This window comes from Helicoverpa zea, chromosome 29, assembly GCF_022581195.2.
Source record: "Helicoverpa zea isolate HzStark_Cry1AcR chromosome 29, ilHelZeax1.1, whole genome shotgun sequence".
Lineage (NCBI taxonomy): Eukaryota > Metazoa > Arthropoda > Insecta > Lepidoptera > Noctuidae > Helicoverpa > Helicoverpa zea.
Genome location: NC_061480.1, coordinates 6,689,989 through 6,709,206, shown reverse-complemented (window position 1 = coordinate 6,709,206; position 19,218 = coordinate 6,689,989). Strand labels below are relative to the sequence as shown.

The 19,218-nt window shown below is 35.1% G+C and overlaps 2 protein-coding genes across 3 annotated transcripts in view; one reads left to right on the top strand and one right to left on the bottom strand.

Moving 5' to 3' along the window:
* LOC124644351 (eukaryotic peptide chain release factor subunit 1) overlaps positions 1–19,218 on the top strand; it is a 36,492-nt gene that overhangs the window by 15,597 nt on the left and 1,677 nt on the right. The window contains exon 9 of one of the 2 annotated variants that reach the window (XM_047183663.1): positions 776–2,942. The exons of the other annotated variant lie outside the window; for it this stretch is intronic. Within the exon in view, the coding sequence (XP_047039619.1) occupies positions 776–855 (80 nt within the window). The 3' untranslated portion in view covers positions 856–2,942. Of the gene's footprint in view, positions 1–775; positions 2,943–19,218 lie in introns of those variants that run through there. 2 annotated transcript variants of the gene reach the window in all.
* Positions 15,817–19,154, bottom strand: LOC124644350. Its single transcript, XM_047183660.1, has 2 exons — positions 18,984–19,154; positions 15,817–18,645 (listed from the first exon to the last, which is right to left on the bottom strand). Exon 2 carries the CDS (start codon positions 18,642–18,644, stop codon positions 16,698–16,700), a length of 1,947 nt encoding a protein of 648 aa, XP_047039616.1. The 5' UTR covers position 18,645; positions 18,984–19,154; the 3' UTR covers positions 15,817–16,697.

The window sequence follows — 19,218 nt, the reverse complement described above, 5'->3', positions numbered from 1 at the left end:
TTAATGATGAAGTTTAAGGGAAGAGATGCAAAGTATAGTTTACTTTCTAAATAATTTTGTAAATGGTCCTTTGTAAATTATTACCAATGTTGTTTACTTATATAGCAGCAAAATGCTTTGGGTATCCCATAACAACCTTTTGATCTGTTATGTGTTATCTTTAAAAAATAATTTTCTGTGAAGATGGACTTTGACGAAACAATAAATTTTCTCAATTTTCAATTTGCTTTGTCTGTGAAATATGTAGGAATGTGTGATTTATTAGAACAGCAAAAAATATTTCGTCAAATTCCATCAGAAAAGCTTAAAAACTAATGCCTTATTATTCTTATACTAACATGAACTTGTTTCTTTTTCTTATCCGCTGCTTGGTCGCCGTGGGATTCACGTAAATATAACAACCCTTTATCCCTACTATAACCTCTGCTTTACCCCCGAAATGCATGGTTACCCATATATGCTGTGTTACCCCCAAAATGCCCACCTAATATTTTCTGGTACCTACGAATGCTCTTACCTTTTTATGTACCTGGTACCTTAAAATTGTTTGACCCCCAATTTGTTCTGTTACCTAAAATGCCCTAAAATGCATCGTTACCCCCTTTTATACACATGTTACCCTCATATGTGTATTTACCCCCGAAACGCTTATTTACTCCAATGATGTTATGTTGCCCCTGATATGCCTCGTTACTTGCTTATAATGCATTGCTACCCTTTTTATATACCATGTTACCCCGACATGTCTTGTTACCCCCCCCCTGTAACAAAACAGGAATTCTTCGTTACAAAGTGGATTTTCAATCTCTACAGCTAGACGAACCGCTGGACGATGTAGACCTAGACGATTATTAAAAGATACACGTTTCACTTATCTCAGGAGAAAACATAAAAATCGCCATTACAACACTCTCTTAGTATAGGACTTATTGATTGCCGTACTTTTTTGTGTGTCGTTACGGGTCGACGCTGCGTTCTTTTTTCGAACTTCAAAAAATAAAAATTATATCCGAATAAAAAAAAATACAAATCTGGGTAACGGCCTGTACGATTAATTTGTAAGTAGACGAAGGAGGTTGATACCCTTTTATGTATAATGAAATGGCCCAGTACTTTGTAAAAGGATGAAATTGTAACTTAGTATGCATAAATTCTGGCCCAATTTGAGAAACTGTAAAATGTATTGTCCATACATTTTAGTCTCGAAAACTAAAGATGTTGTAAATGTTCAAGTAGTATAGAATGGTTTAACATGACGTCCACTTTTATCTATATGTTTGTCTCAATCATACGACTTCATTATGGAAACCAATCGTTTTAGGAAATAAAGTTCTCAAGTAATATGTTTACCACCGATTTTTGAGAGTTGTTTCAATTTAAAACCAGAAATATATCTCGACGGTGATAATTGGCCTACATAGAAACTAAAAAAAAAAACGCAGCGTCAAAACGCCCAAAACGACGTTTTCTTTTGTCTAGTTAATACTCCTAGTACTAGTTTAAACCTCTTTTCTCATTAATTTATTGATGTTTTATTATATTCTCATTGCTTTAGTACACACCACGCCGTCTATACAGTCTCCCTTCACGTATGTAGTTCTATCGTTTGTTTGTGTTCGATGTTGAACATCGGGATTATTACGAAGTTGCACGAAGTTTTACGAAGTCTTACTAACGGTCGTGGCAGATCGTTTTGAGGCTTCTACCAGTGCCGGACTAAGCAAGCGCGGGGCCCATAGCAAAATTAGCGCGGGGCCCCCTAATTCTCAAAAGAAAATGCATAAAAATAGGTTTGGGCCCCCCTTAGAGGAGGAGGGATCCGTAGCTACTCTTACTATACGGTTGTATAATGCGTAATCCGTCACTTGCAACTACTGTCTTATGTCCTTTCAAATAAGGTTTAAGATCTCCGTACCAAATATGTTTCGAAACAGTGCACCTGTTTTACCCTTAAAGCTTAATATGAATACGGAGGGGATCTACCGACATTGCGAAGGAAAGTTATGTATTTATAACGCACAAGCTCCAGGTGTATACTATTAACTCACTCTCAAAGTTCAGATACAGACCAGATTAGTACTATTTGCTTATACTTCAATTATACTGCCTAACAGATAGGTCTACAATATGGTAAAGCTGTTCAAAGTAATGTCAGTTCACGCCAAACTTTGTGCCATCATTGCGCAGATACCAATTTTTACATGTGAACCACAGCGTGAACCAAGCTTGTAGCTGTCGCTCCTGACTGCTTCAAGCGGTCTGTGTATTACCGGCCTTTGCCGGGATTCGATCCCTAGGATTTTAGATTCAAACCAGCGTATCTAACTACTATGCTACGCCGAGTCTTCTACAGTCTGTGAAATTCTGCACCTTATTCGAAAAGGACATTACATGCATAGTTATATTAAAATAGGTAAAATATTTAGTGGCCTTATTAATACGAAACTAACGTTACCCAATGGCAGTTGAATGTATTTTAAGGGCCAATCCCTATATTCGATCCATCTCTTGGCCTTGCTTACTAGCGATAGAATTTTGACATACAAAAGAATGTTAAATTCCTATCTCTAGTAGGAGAAATAAAAGATGTATAGAATATAAGGAACGGCCATTTGTCATTAAACCAATTAAATGTAGTATTAAAATAATATTGAGAGATTTTTTATAAAAAAAACGCGGTTTTTTTGCAAGTAAAACGTAATAATCCCGATTTATAGTTATTCGTTTTTATTGTACTTCTCTTATATGCAACAGTATATAGATCATTTATATATCAGTAATAATATACACAAAAATAACTTTAAAAATATATAGTGGGTACACGTTTTGAAATTATTTGTTTAAGCATCCAACATTTTTATAAGAAAGTAATAAATTGTGTGTGCTAGAAACATGCGCTCCAAGCAATTAGCAGAAACAGTTTTCAAAATTTCAGTTTACTATAGTTCGGCCATTCAGAGAATGCGTTCCTGACACGTCGCGATTGAACTGACGACGTAATAACATTCATTGATTATTGATATAATAATGTTGTTTTAATGCTCCTCAATTGTTAAAACGGTAAACAACCAGCAAAAATATTTTTATCGTAACTGCAACGCCATTGCAAAGTTACGTCGTCAGTTCAATCGCGACGTGTCAGGAACGCATTCTCTGAATGGCCGAACTATAACAAAATATGGACAAAATAGTCTGAAATAAAGAATTTGAATTGAAGTGAAAATCGTCATCATCATTATTTTTTTTTATCGTCCCACTGCTGGGCTGCGGCCTCCTCTCACACGGAGAAGGATTGAGCGTTAATCACCACGCTTGCTCAATGCTTTTTGGTGATTTCAGACTTTATAGTCCAAGTTTCCTCGAGATGTTTTTCTTCACATTTACTCAGTCACTGGTGTTTAAAATGTACTTAGAACATACAAACTTAGAAAAGTCGCGTTGGTACTTGCCTGACCTGGAATTGAATCCACGTTCATACTTGAGAGGTTGGTTCTTTTACCCAATATAAATATGACCCCATTAGAAAAAGTAAAGTACCTATTGCCATTTCAATCTAAAAATGAATGAATTGCTTTTATCCTACTTGTATTTCTATTCATAAAATTGACTTTATTTAATGCAAATAATAGTCGAAAATGAAATATAATGTTCCTAAAACTCAAAACTAAATATCAAAACGTGTACTTAACTATTAAACATATATATATAAAATTATATATTATACTTGTTGTCCAGAAATATTCGTGTACAAAAGTATTTACCATATAAATATAGATTTTCATTTTAATACATACTTATTTATATCATCTTTGTGTGTATTTAGTTTTTGGAAATTTCATCTTGATTTTTGAGAAAAGTATGATCGTAGGCTATAGTATGTGTTGTACAGATGCGTATATATTTTTAGTGTAGTTAACTTATACAATGCATGTGGAGATTGCGACGACTGGGTGGGGCAAAAATTCTATATCCAATCTGGGACTTTTTAATACAAGATGGAACAGAAAGAATATTTGGATTTACTCACCAAACGCGTCATCATAAATGTGATTTCTAAACGTTAGTCGTATTAATATTTTATACCGAATAAATAAACGAAAATAAAGAAATACTTACCTCGGCGTTTTCTGCGATTTTCATACGCATTTTCAACAAGTTCTGAGCCTTATATGATGTCAGGTTCCAGTCAATTAGTCAAAAAATCCTTCATACTTGAAAGTCAATAAAAATTGATGTATTCTTACTATGAGAAATTAATGATATAGCAACATATTATTAATAACTTTGGTGAAGGCAATGTTTGTAACAGACTTTCCAAAAAGAAGGGGTGTCTCAATTCTGATATTTGTATGTTTTTTTTTTTATATATAAATATTCCCCCCTCAGTACTACGCTAACTCCTCAGTACTATAAAAAAGGCTTGAAAGATACGAAACTCGAATGAATTAATATTCATATACACTTGTAATGTTTGATGTTTTTTTATTTGACGAATGCATCAAAGTGAAGTAGCTATACACATCTGAACGATAAAGTGAGACAGCAATAGGTTTATCAGTGTGTCTTCGCTTAGTGCTTTTTCGTTTAAGCTAACGTTAGTTTGTGTGACTTTTACTGTTTTTTTTTGTAACAATATGTTAAAAACTACCTTTAGCACAATTAAAATCGGGTTTAAGAAATAATAATGAACGAATTTAAGCGACTGTTCTCAAAAGCCAGCCAGCTTTACATCGCAGGACATGATGATGATGATGTCCTCCTAGCCGATTATCGGCTACGGCGGCTGTTCTCATGTAAGGAGATTAGCCAACTACGCAGGACATATTATAGTGCACGAGCATTTGCGCAGACACAGGTGCACTCACTATTCCTTAACTCTCGTAGCCCGATGGGACGGTAATCCGACACGACCGGAGAGAGATCAGGCGCAGGACCGACATTTACGTGCTCTCCGATGCACGGGTGTATCAATCACCAGCTTCCAGGCTCCGGGCTGCTTTGTGAAAGTCTTCTAAAACCCACAAAGCGATTTCGGCCCGACTCGGGAATCGAACCCGAGACCTCGTGCTTAGCAGCCGCACTAGCGACAGCTAGACCAACGAGCCAATCGCAGGACATACTATAGTGCACAAGCATTCGCTTGGACCCAGGTGCACTCACTATTCCTTCACTCTCATAGCCCGACGGGATGTTAATCCGACACGACCGGAAAGAGGTCAGGCTAAGGATTGGCTTAATGTGACGGGTGTATCACCATAAACCTGAAAAAAGTATACCAAATATGTAATATGATTTCCCCGTTAGCACGTTAATGTCGGTCCTGCGCCTGATCTCTCTCCGGTTGTGTCGGACTTCCGTCCCATCGCGCTATGAGAGTGAAGGAATAGTGAGTGCACCTGTGTCCAAACAAATCCTCGTGCACTACAATATATCCTACGCAGCTGGCTAATCTTGCACGAGGACCGCTTGACCGACAATCGGCTTTGGACGCCATTATTATTACAATTTCCCTTCAATTTGTTCTAAAGGTACTTAAAACTTAACTTTTTGTTATGCCAATAGCACCCTTTACATCTGAAGAATAGAGTAGAATATAACTTAGCTACGAAAATTGTTATAACCTTATCAGTGATCCTGGAACAAGCCTACTACTAGTTGACATTTATATCTATTTATAAGAAATAATGTTTGTTATACGCGCAGTTTAAATAGGGAACAAATATAATGACCACCATAAAATGCTTTGATACCCTAAGTTTTGCAACCAGAAATATCTACTGAACACCAGAAAAATAAAGTCTAAAAATGTAATAGTACCAGCTATTTTAGTCACGACTTCACTTTAAATTGTATTCGACCACCAAATTTAGTAAATGATCACCAACTCTTGACGACCAAATTAATGTATTATTTTTGCCTAAATAAGTCACTGTGATTGCCATAAAATGTAGGCTTATTACCAAATAAAGTATTATGATGCCATATTAAGTTATGTGTCCGGCTTGCAATGCATGCGTGAGTGTCAGTATGACGAGTGACAGGGGAAAATGGAAGAAAATGACATATTGCGCCGACGCCAAGTAAAATTGGGAACAGGGCAGGAGAAAGAAGAAGAAGAATGTGTTTCTCAACACACTCTTATCGCACTGTTTAGAGGCATGCAATAGACAATTTTCCACGCTAGTGCAGGAAAAGGGTCCCCATGTTATCTGGGGGCACGGCAGTGCCCCAGCCAAGTCTCGAGCAAAACGGGCACGGCCGTACCATCTTTTCTCGAAGCGATTCGCGGCTGTTTCGCCCCTCCTATATCTTCGACGTGGACAAAGCTAGGAGTTTAGGTTTTCGGTGAATAATAGTAGGCATTAGAACAAGCTTAAGTTCGAAATTACATGCCGATTGAATTAATAGTTTAGGAGTTACGGTCGATCAAAGTTACACCATTTTGTCACTCACTGACTCACTGATTCACTGACAGATCATCAAAAATCTAAGGTACTTCTAGCAGACTTAGAAACTTCAAATTTTGCACCAAGATAGGTCATTAGCCACATATAAAGGAAAAATTATAAAAACATTAAAAAATAATATGTCATAGAAAACAATTTTATATTTGCGGTTTGGCAAGAACATTATGTATGGATTTTGACTGCATTGTTAACTTTGTTCGTTGTTTAAGTACCTATTCAATTGGATGAATACATACATAGAATAGAAAAGAATAATATAAATGTAATACATAGACTATCATTAATACATAAAGTTCATAATTCATTAAATTAATAAAGCTAAAACTCCATTGTATTGCGATAAATATTGTATGCGCGCTACCTCGTTGGTCTAGCTGTCGCAAGTGCGGCTGCTGAGCACGAGGTCTCGGGTTCGATTCCCGAGTCGGGCCGAAATCGCTTTGTGGGTTTTAGAAGACTTTCACATAGCAGCCCGGAGCCTGGAAGGTGGTGATTGATACACCCGTGCATCGGAGAGCACGTAAATGTCGGTCCTGCGCCTGATCTCTTTCCGGTCGTGTCGGATTGCCGTCCCATCGGGCTATGAGAGTGAAGGAATAGTGAGTGCACCTGTGTCTGCGCAAATGCTCGTGCACTATAATATGTCCTGCGTAGTTGGCTAATCTCCTTACATGAGAACAGCCGCCGTAGCCGATAATCGGCTAGGAGGACATCATCATCTCATCATGCGCGCTCGATAGATGGCGTTGTACCTGTCTGAATCGCGCTATGGTTTCGTTACAAAGCGCAGTCTAAGTAGTACTTCAAAATAATTCTATAAATTTCATTTGATAGCGCCATCCGTCTATGAAAAACCATTTCGAAACTAAAAAATATTGTAGTGATAATTGATATTCGGAGAACTTTACGTGTTATTTAGTTTAGTTTAGCTATATAGTTATAGTTTGTAAGTTAGTAGATATATATTTATTTAGTTAGTTATTTATTATACATATACAATATATATATATATATAGCTTTTAATTTGTGCTCATTGCCAAGTCACTATAATTATAATATAAAGAAAACTATTGATACAATTACTAAATGTTGATTTATAACTACAAAATATTTTGAATAGGACTTGGCTTCTATGAGATCTCAAAACTTTTTACGATGGAAAGACTGCATCGAGAGACTTGGCATTTTTTTACATTTAATGTTTTTGGTGGTTACATTTATTTTATCAGGCCGAACTTATTTTTTTGGAGTCACTTTACTTAAACAGGATAGCAAGATGTAAAAACTTTTTTGATGATCATTTACTACTTTTGGTGATCATTTACTACTTTTGGGATAACAATGATTTTTTTGGACTCATTTTGCTTAAATAGGATAGCAGAATTTAAAAACTTTGGTTATAATCTTACTTTAAAATGGTGGTTTAATTTTGGTGATCATTTACTATTTTTGGCTTACGCATGATTTATTTTGGAGTAATTTCACTTAAATAGGATAGCAAAGTGTTAAAACTTTGGTGATAGTTTTATATTAAAATGCGAGTTTCATTTTGGTGATCATTTACTATTTTTGTCTGCTGTTTGTTACTATATCTGGTGATCAGTTAAACATAAGCCGTTTAAATATGGTATTTATACGGTGTAATAATTTAAAGAGATTCGGAAATCATACTATGTACAAGACATGCTAAAAATCACACAATATAAATGTATCAAATGTACTTTAAAGTTAAATATGTATAGCTTTTATTGGCAACCTCGCACAGTGAGGATTGCATAGTGAACAAAATGACGAGCGGAGATGTCATAACGGAAAATCTCCTAAGAAAGTAGCCAAAATGCGGGTGTTCGGGATACGAGGAACGTTACTAGCTCCGCCCTTAGACGCCTTCTTTGGGACCCGCCCACTGTTTGTAAATCCAAGAATCTTCGGCAGACGCCTCGTTAGTTGACTCTTTACTGAACGTTTTTGTCACCGTACGTATTTGACCTAGAATGACCCGTGACCTACCTGCCTTGTGACATCTCTGCTCATCTTTCCTCCTCCGTGGTCAGTTGTAATTAAAACAAAATGAACTTTAACACTATAGCAATATTGTTGGAATGCTAGTTTTAGTATAAACATTACATATATAGTAGTTGTTTTCTATATAACACTATATAACTCTGTATCTTAGCCTAATTAGTCAGTTCACTTAATAGCGATCCGAATTTTTATATGACTTCCAAAAACGGTAACTTCGGTTGTAAGAAATTTCTTTACAAAAATGAACGATTTAAGTCCAGAAAAATAAACTCCGTCTGACCTCCGTCATCTCAAGTTTTTCTAGTCTTTCACACCATCCATCGTTTCTTTGGTCACTCTCTTCCTCTTCAATGTGATAATATTTCTGATGTGTAAATCGACAAAACTCTTGTAAAATATTGTTAAAAAAACTTGTAAAATTTGTATTTGTAATAGTCTCGGTTTTCGATTACGGTGCCTATAAAAACTACACATGAAAAGTAGCAGTACAAAACCGACAGAAACTCAGATCGTTAATCAGCAAACGGATAAAGAAATAAAATGCCTTAAAACATTATATCCAAAGGACAATGCTATTCTTTGTATGGAAGTTGGGCTCAAGAGTTGCCCACAGTAACTGCATAGTGTATTATATTCCATAGGCTTATAATAGGTCCCAGACCGAAATATTTCGAAATCTATCCCAGGAGTCCTGAGAAAAACTGGTTTGACTCTTATTCAATATTACGAAAAATATGCTTACGAACTCTTAACTATTCCACTTTTATTACCTTAATTGAAATGCATTATAATATTAATCGACAAATACGAGGTATTGAACGAGATTTTTTTTACCGACTTCAAAAAATGGAGGAGTTTCTCAGTTAGTTTGTATTCTTTTTACGTAAGTACGTGCATAACACCGTCGTTTACCAACCGATTTAAACAATAATTTTATTGTTTGAAAGGATTTACTTTCCAAATGGTTCCTTTGTTATTCGGTCCAGGGTCTGGTGATAGAAACCTTAAAACAATAGGGAACTCTCGGAAATTGTAAGCACATATCGAATAAAAACTTGTCATTCTGGTATATGTCTCCGACACCACAAAACAGTTTAGGTTAAGACCTGACCTGACGATGGAGACAGTGAGACGAGGGAACTCCTCAACGGTATCTATTTACTACCTCGTGTTCGAGCTTATTTTATTCGTCTTGATAAGATTTTTCCATTGCCATTACGGATATTAATTGCATGACGCTACACGAACTTAGGACTGATTGTGGTAGATAGAGACTGAAAAGCAAGAGAAACAACAATTACCTTTAAACGTCTATTTCTGTTTTTTTATCCTGTTGACATTGAAAGAAACCACTAACTATCTGAATGTTATTTCAAGAAAAGAGGTTGTTAGGTTTGCGGCTGCTTAAAATGGCTTGCTAACAATGGCTGGCTAACATTAGAACCAGTTTTTCTCGGGACCTCTGGGACCGATTTCAAAAATATTTGGATTTCGTATTAACAGTGAAGGAAAGGACCTATTCTAACCATTCCCGCTACTGGGCAAATGGCTTGGGCTTTATAAAGTGACTGTTCAAGTTTGACATTAGGACCGGTTTTTCTCGGGACCTCTGGGACCGATTTCCAAAATATTTGGATTTCGTATTAACAGTGAAGTAAAGAACCTATTCTAACCATTCCCACTTCTGGGCAAATGGCTTGGGCTTTATAAAGTGACTGTTCAAGTTTGACATTAGAACCAGTTTTTCTCGGGACCTCTGGGACCGATTTCCAAAATATTTGGATTTCGTATTAACAGTGAAGTAAAGAACCTATTCTAACCATTCCCACTACTGGGCAAATGGCTTGGGCTTCATAAAGTGACTGTTCAAGTTTAACATTAGAACCGGTTTTTCTCGGGACCTCTGGCACCGATTTCCAAAATATTTGGATTTCATGTTAATAGTGCAGTAAAGAACCTATTTCGACCACTTTCACTACTGGGCAAATGGCTCAGGCTTTGTTAAGTGACTATCTATGAAGAACATTTGAACCGGTTTTTTTCGGGACCTCTGGGACCGATTTCAAAAATATTTGGATTTCGTGTTCAGAGTGCACTATGGAACCAGCTGAAACTACTCCCACTGCTGGGCAAACTTTGAGCCCAGACCCTGGCATTGTCCTTAAAATATATTCTAAAATAAAAAACTGTTTAAACATATTTAAGATTCATATAATATATATTGTAACTTGCATGTAACATTACATAGTTTATTGATAGATCAATACGCTTAATATATAAAAGTATGAAAGTACATAATAAAGGGACATACACATTGATTTGACAAATATAGAAATATACATAAGGAGTTTTAGAGTTAGCTTTTTATGGTAAGTTCAACTCAGTCTTGCGCGCGGCCTTATGTGTGGGTAACCCTTGTACATACACAGTGACTTTGTGTGCGTGACAAGAGGTACAGTCGGGTACAAATACAGTTATTTAGGGGTTACGGCTGTTTAAAGAAAAACAGTTATTACGTAATTTATTTTTATTTTTTATTTTATTTTATTGGGAAGAGACAACAAACAGTTACATTGTAAATAGTGAACACAGGCATTATAAACTAAAATAGATGTAACAATGCAACCCACAACGTTATCTACAAATTAATAAAAACATATAGAGACATAAAAAATTAAGCTAAAGTTAGAAGACTAAAAAAAAAAAAAAAAAAACAAAGACTAACTATACATACTCAAACAATACTGGGAATAAACTACGTGTTGATGTTAATATTACTGAGTGATTTACAAATAAGACTCTTGAACTGGCCCATGGTACAAGTAAATATGTCAATATGTACAAAGTTCTTATTATAATTAGCAACCATACGACGAACGGGGGAACGGAGACCTGTATTGGTTCGGGAATGGCCCACTGCAAAAAGTTTACCGGCACACACCCGTCGTCTATGTATGGTTCTAGGAACAAGATAACATAACAAGTTGTTTAAATCTATACAATCCAACTTATTTCTGTCAATTTTAAAGAGATTCATGGCTTCCAGATACTGACGTCTGGAACTTGAGAGTTTATGTGAGAATTTAATGTTTATTTATTTATAATGATTCTGAATCGCTACTTGAAAAATCAAATGATGAATTTTCGGATTCGCTACTCTCACCGAGGTAAATTATAAATTTTGACTCCATGTCAAAATGTCTATAGTATTTTTCTTTTTTCTTTTGTACATGTCGACAAGTATTACCCAACATCCCTTCATCAATATGACTTAAACGTTCATTTATGAGTTTCATTATTTCCGTCTTATTTTGGTCGACATTATGCGAAGCAATATTATTTTTTAAAATTCCTCACACATTTTGTTTACATTATTATACTAGATTATACGTCTTTTTACATTCTTAGTCCACACTTTTATTTATTGTCCGCGTACCCCGAGATCTAGAAAATATGTAAGGAGTATTTAATTCATCTTAGATATTTCACCTCATTTATTTCTTAGATACTGTCAACTTCAATTTGAAAAAACTTATGAGAAAATAATGAAAAACTGTAAAATGTAATAATAAAAAGCTTTGAATGTTGTTTCATTTTTTGAAACGCTACCTGACTCCTTAAACATTTTCTCCGTGAAGAACTAGACATTTTCGTAAACGACTGTACCCATAACAAAAAGCGATAAGAACACGTCATGCTCGGACGACGTCACTGTCACACGAATGAAAGTTGTATATTTACAAGCCGACGCACACATAGGGCCGCGCGCAAATCTGAATTGAACTATCTATAACTAATTAAGGCGCAAGAAGTATGGCCATTACACACAAGAAAATATATACAAAGTGTAACGTTAAATGCTCAAAACAATAATCAGAAACAATTAAAACACATTCTATAGTTCGGCCATTCAGAGAATGCGTTCCTGACACGTCGCGATTGAACTGACGACGTAACTACATTCATTGATTATTGATATAATAATGTTGTTTTAATGCTCCTCAATTGTTAAAACGGTAAACAACCAGCAAAAATATTTTTATCGTAACTGCAACGCCATTGCAAAGTTACGTCGTCAGTTCAATCGCGACGTGTCAGGAACGCATTCTCTGAATGGCCGAACTATAATATAGGTAAAATTTATTAAAAATATTGCCCTTTCTATTTATGAATAGGTCAAGCCACGCGTCGCCACGTTGTCACAGACCCAAGAAATGATCAGAATCGCCAGTAGAATATAAACAGCAAAAGCAAAGTTTTTTCTTTCACAAGTTTGTCTATTTGAAAATCGACTAATGTTTTACGCATTTAACGTTGCACGAAAATAACAAGTACATGTAATAAAATAATTCACCAAAGTAATACTATTTGGCCAGGTAACCGAAAGAAAGTATGATAGTCTAGGCGTAGGCAATAGTTTTTTTTTTGTAATGACAGCGCGAGTTGCCAGGGTCGTCTTTATACAAGCCTAGTGTAAGTTTCTCAAATCCGCCTGACAGCCACTGAAAACCGACTTATACCAGTGAAGTATAATTTCAAACGCTGTATCAATTATAACAATTGTCAAAACTGTTATGTTTCTCCTTACTTTCATTGCTGGAGAAAATCATAATTAAATTGTTCAGTGCCTTCTTTGTAAACTTTTCTGCTCAATATGAACGTCCAGATCAATTACTCTTGCGAGGGCCATCGGGGACCTATTCCATGCTTTTATCTGCGACATACCACGATATTTTTCACAAGAAATAATCTTCAATAACGTTGCCAGTGAAAATTATCATAAAATTGCCTGAAAACATTGTGTCTCTGAGCATTATAAACAAGAAAGTTTGCACTTTGACATAAATTGACATAACAAAAATTTTGTACGCAGTTTCAAGACACCCTGGCAGCAATGGGTATCCAAAAAAGTACCCCAAAAACGGAACAAGGAAACTTAGGACATTATAGATCAAGCAAATAGGTCGTTTACCTAGTCATAGTCTCATTACATTTTATATACACGTTTTTTACATTTTTATTAGTCCTTCATGACATTAAAAGTAAAAAGAAAAAAAAAAGTATTTATAATAAGGTCGAATATTTCTGGACAAGTTTATACGACAGTCTTATTTATTATTCATCATAAAGGAATATAATGAAAAGCATATTGTAAGGGGTTTCGAGTGTAGGAGAAAGTTTTTTACGAAATTGAAAACTGTTAAATTATAAAAAGGAACAACTTGGAGAGAAGGACCAAAATAATTTCAAACTTAAAAAAAAAGATTGGAATTCAACGAATGTGCAAGTTTTTTTTTTTAAGAACAATTTAATATGAAGAAGGCCGTAATTACATTTTTTTTTTCTTTTTTTAATTATCGAAAAGGTTTTATTCAAATTAATAATGAAAGAACAATGTTTCAATTTTAGTGCAATAAGAAATGACGAGCTATGGAAAAGGAATTAAGAATTATGTTAATAATAAGGGTGTGTTAAAATTTAAGGCGTGCGTTACATACAAGTTGGATTGTATGCTTTTCTTATATATAAAAGAGTTTGCAATGGTATGTGGTTCTTATTATTATGCCTAACCTTTTTTAACAAATTTCCTAACCGCCGTTCCCAAAATTCTATCTCTAGTAGTCAAATCAATGACAAGGATAAAAATGTAAGTTTTTGAAGTTTTGTTTAATAAATAAATAATAAATAATGTCGGGACACCTTTTCACACACGGTTGGTTAGCCCCATGGTAAGTTATTAATTAACTTGTGTTATGGGTGCTAACACAACTGATAAACTACATATAGCTATACATATACATATTTATAAATACATATTGTAACACCCAGACCACGATCAACAAGCATGCTCATCACACAAATGTCGACCGAACCGGGAATCGAACCCGGGACCTCAGATTCGGCAGTCCGGCTTGGTGACCATTGCGCCATAGAGGTCGTCGAATGATCAATGATCATCATTCAGCTCTCAATCATTGACATTATTATATTTTATTCTGTTTTTTTTATTATTATTATTCAGTTGAATTTTTGACACAGAAAAGTAACTCATCGAACAATGATATTATAAAAATTTTCTTACAAATATTTTCTGTTAACAAGCTGTTTTATTTTTATCAATAGTTGATGTATCTAAACAAGCCTGAAGTTTTTCTTAGCTTTGCTATAGATGTTTTCATTCTTAAGACATCTGTTTCGCAGCCGTATTTATACTGTGGGTCTGTGGGCGGTGAGTTCGGGTGGCTCATCGTCCCTCTGTCTTTCTAGACGACAGACCCGTGTCGACGGCGCGCGTTGTTCCACGCGCTCCTCAAAGAGATGTCAGCAACCCCAGCGGGGCCCAGCAGGGCCAAGGCCTGCCGGGGCTGCGGGTTGTTCGAAAGAGATACCGCGGCCCTGGTACATAAAAGGCCTATGACGGAACACGACGATTTTAGTCAGTAAGAGTCTGACACTCCCTCACCGCTGCTAACCCACAGCGGGAGGGGTCATTTGATGATTTTACGTCGATAAAAAAAAAAAAAAAAAGCCGTATTTATACTAAAAAATACATAAGTTTAAACATACAGCTATTTAAATTAAACTGTCATTAACATAATTGATATAACCTGTTTTTAATGAATTTTCTTTTTATAACATGCTAACTGAGGAGACGAGGTAATTTTGACATAACCTTGTTTTTTTTTATGTGTGTTGTGCTTTTTTTTTTTCAATAATTCTTGCATGGAACTTCTAAGATACAGTTTCTTTATATCAAGGAAAAATGTATGATATTTAATATGATATGTCTTTTATTTTGCATGTTTTAAAAACATTGGTCTTACTTCAAAAACTGAAACATGTGTCAAACACTTACCTAAAAAATGTGGGGCTGCAAAATGGACCTTATTTCAACGTCATAATCTGACACTTTTTTTAGACTAGTGTTTAAACTGATGTTTAAAAGTTTTTGTGGTAAGAATCTAGTCTAACCGTTTTATGGTGCTGTTGACAGTTCTTGTCTGTCAGTAAAAAAAAACTGTATTTTCCTTTGAAAACTGTGAACTGCACAAAACTTCGGTAGGGGAGCGGGGGGCTAGTTGTAACAATTTTTCGTTTCTTGGCTGTGAAAGCTTACTGTTTTGATGTTTATGAAATCTAACAGTACTATTCCAATTAACAACTATCCAACTATCGATTTCAAATAAATTTTTGATCAAACCTGTAATGATTTTTTGTAGAAACGGCTTTGAAAAAAAACTGACGAGTGTTACAACTTACCCCGTGATTGGGGCTAGTTGTAACAGGCTAGGGGCAAATTGTAACATTAGGAATTGAAAACCAGTTTTATATTTTACAAAGATTTATTTGGCATATTTAGCCTAAGAAATTTAACAAACGCTAAAACAAGTTTAGACTTTAAAGTTTTATTTTTAATCTAACAGAAAAATAATCAAAAATAAACAAATAACAATTGTACTTTCTTTACTTAAACTTTGCTATGAAAGAATTTTAAGCTTACAGCCATTTATATTCTTAACTACTTCAGTAATCAGACTTTGATTAATTTAGCGTGTTTACCATTATAAACCTTAGGCATACCAAACTTAGAGTTTTATTCTAAATCCTATAGAAACATAATAAAAAAATAACAAAAATATGTTCTTTCTTAAACTATAAAGAACCTTTAGGTTTACAGCCATTTATAAAAACCATATCTAAATTTCTTAAGTAATCAGCCTTTTGATTGACATTTATATTCTAACTATTTCAGTAATCAGACTTTTGATTAATTTAGCGTGTTTACCATTATAAACCTTAGGCATACCAAACTTAGAGTTTTATTCTAAATCCTATAGAAACATAATAAAAAAATAACAAAAATATGTTCTTTCTTAAACTATAAAGAACCTTTAGGTTTACAGCCATTTATAAAAACCATATCTAAATTTCTTAAGTAATCAGCCTTTTGATTGACATTTATATTCTTAACTACTTCAGTAATCAGACTTTTGATTAATTTAGCGTGTTTACCATTATAAACCCTAGTTATACCAAACTTAGAGTTTTATTCTTCATCCTATAGAAACATACTAAAAAATTAACAAAAATATTTTCTTTCTTAAATTATAAAGAACCTTACCTTAGGTTTACAGCCATTTATAAAAACAATATCTAAATTTCTTAAGTAATCAGCCTTTTGATTGACGTAAGTAAAATATGAAATCAGTCTTCATCGGAATCACAATTGAGACACACAAATGAGATCTTATTTCCTGTTGCACATTTTACATGTGCCCACATCTTGCACATGATGCATTGTATCCACTCCTCGTTTGAATTTTCATAAGTTTCCCCACAAGCTAAACAAAACCATTCCTCGGTTTCAGATTCCGAATCAGAATTTAGAACTTTCTTTTTTACTTTTTCTATCTCTTGTCTTTTAACTATCTTTATCTTATCTTTTTCCCTTCGATCTTTTGTCATCGTTCTTTTGCCCTTTCCCTTGCCTTTCTTTGTCTCTTCTGATTTTTTTGTCTTATTTAACTTTTCTTCGTGTTCTTTTTCTAACTCATCTTTCTCCGGCGTGTCTGTGAGGACACAGCATTTTCTTTTACGTTGAGGGCGGTTAGTCAGTTTTCGTGGTGGAGCTTTCGGGTAAGGTCTTATTTTAGATGGAGAGAAGTCATTTTGCTTTTGAAGACCAGAAGGTCCAGGAGTCGGCTCAAATTCCGGTTGACCTTCAGGTAAAGCTGTTGTAAATAAAGTATTATCAATTCTAGTTAAATTTGAAGTTACTGGGTCACAATTTTCCATGGAACTTATGATTTCACTGACACTTATATCTAAGGAACAATTATCGAATGAATCTATATTAGGGAGATTTGTTGTCAAGCTAGAGACAGTAATGTTCATATCTGTTTCTGATTCATTGCTTGCAGGATTTGGCCGGTCCGTTACATAAGATGGGGCAAAATCTGAATCTTTAAAAATATCTGCATTTAGAGGCCATATTCCAGTGGCTTTAAATCCACTCATTATATTAGAAGGATTCATGGCTAATGGCAAAGAATCCTTTACGATTCCAGGAATGTCATATATGGTCATAGTTTTCCCTGGGTTGTTATGCATCCACGCTGTCTGTGTTCGGCTTAAGTAATTCTTGAACGGACCATAAACTCCAACATCCAACGGCTGCAGATTGTGTGAACAGTGGGGGGGAAATGATAGCATGATAATGTGATTTTCTTTTGCTTTTTTCACCACTGAGATGTTTACGTGTGAATGATGATTGTCGAGTAATAGGAGGACAGGTTCATTCTCCGACGGCTTGACAAACTTAATGAAATGATCCAGAAATAAAATAAATTCTTTTTCCGTCATCCACCCCGAAGAATTTCCAGCTCCAATACAATCTGGTGGTCCACATCTTACAAAAATATCAGTGTATCTGAGCCTTGGAAACACAAACATTGGCGGGACAGAATTTCCTGAGGCATTAATGGCACATACAAGAGTTACAAGGGTACCCCTTTCAGCAGAAGTAATAGCTCCTACTTGTTTTTGTCCTTTTGGAGCCACAATTTTCTTTGGTTTCTGGACTGTAGTCACTCCAGTTTCATCGATATTATATATTCGCGATGGTGTAAATTTATACCTATCCATAACTTCTGTAAGTTTTCTAAAAAAATCTTGAACATTGGTTTTATTAAAGGATGTGGCGCGGCTTAGAGATGTAGCTTCAGGGGTCCTAAGAGACAGTCTTGGATTTCTTGCCATAAAATTTTTGAACCAATCTGGCCCAGCTGATTCATTTTCACTCCATGACGGAGGAACGTTTTTTGCTTCAATCATAACAGCACACTGGTATGCTAACTTTCTGACTTCCAAAGGAAGCAACCCAAAGTAAATGTTGGAACAAGTAAGCAAGTACTCACAAATTTTAGCTTCTTCTTCCTCTTTAAAAACCAATCTAGGTTTGACATAGCCTACTGATAAAGATTTGTCACTCTTCTTCTTTTTCACGTATCTATATAGCGATACATGACACAAATTAAAATGTTGTGCAGCTTTTCGTACACTCGTTTTATTTTCCAAGACTTCAGCAGACGCTAATTCGTAAACGTCTTGGCTTTGAGAAGCACGTTCAGTTTTTCTTTTATAGTTTCTCATTCTGAAATAGATAAAATCAATGAAGTTCAACAAAAATGTAATCAAAACATAAAAAAGAAGGAATTTAAATACGTCCCGCGTGATTCCATAAAACTTATGAATTAATAAGGGGCAAGTTGTAACAAGTTACAACTTGCCCCGTAAAAATGTTACAACATACCCCACTGCGACATTTTTTGAAAAAACTTCTAATAAAAAAAAGTCGCTTACATGGTGTGAAATTCCAGTTAATATAATCAAACTAAATAATTGCTTAATGTATTTGTATAAATCAACAACTTCTAAACAATTTGAAATCTACGATATTCAATTTTTTATAAACAATAAAAAGTCCATTACCTGGCTTTATCGGAGAGCCTGCACAACACCGCTTCCAGCGCCGTCCGGCGGGGTACTGATCGCGCGTATACGATAGAATGGGTAATACGTAGTAGGTTAGGTTGAAAATCAAACGAATATTCTTCTTTTTTGTAGGAAAAAAATGCTTGTTACTACTTGCCCCTGTTACAACTAGCCCCCCGCTCCCCTACCTGTTTTTTTTTAATTATTATATTATGCTGCTTTTGTTTATTTA

Bases quoted from the DNA above. Each gene is read 5' to 3' on its own strand.
- LOC124644350 (XM_047183660.1), bottom strand. From the start codon at position 18,644: ATGAGAAACTATAAAAGAAAAACTGAACGTGCTTCTCAAAGCCAAGAC.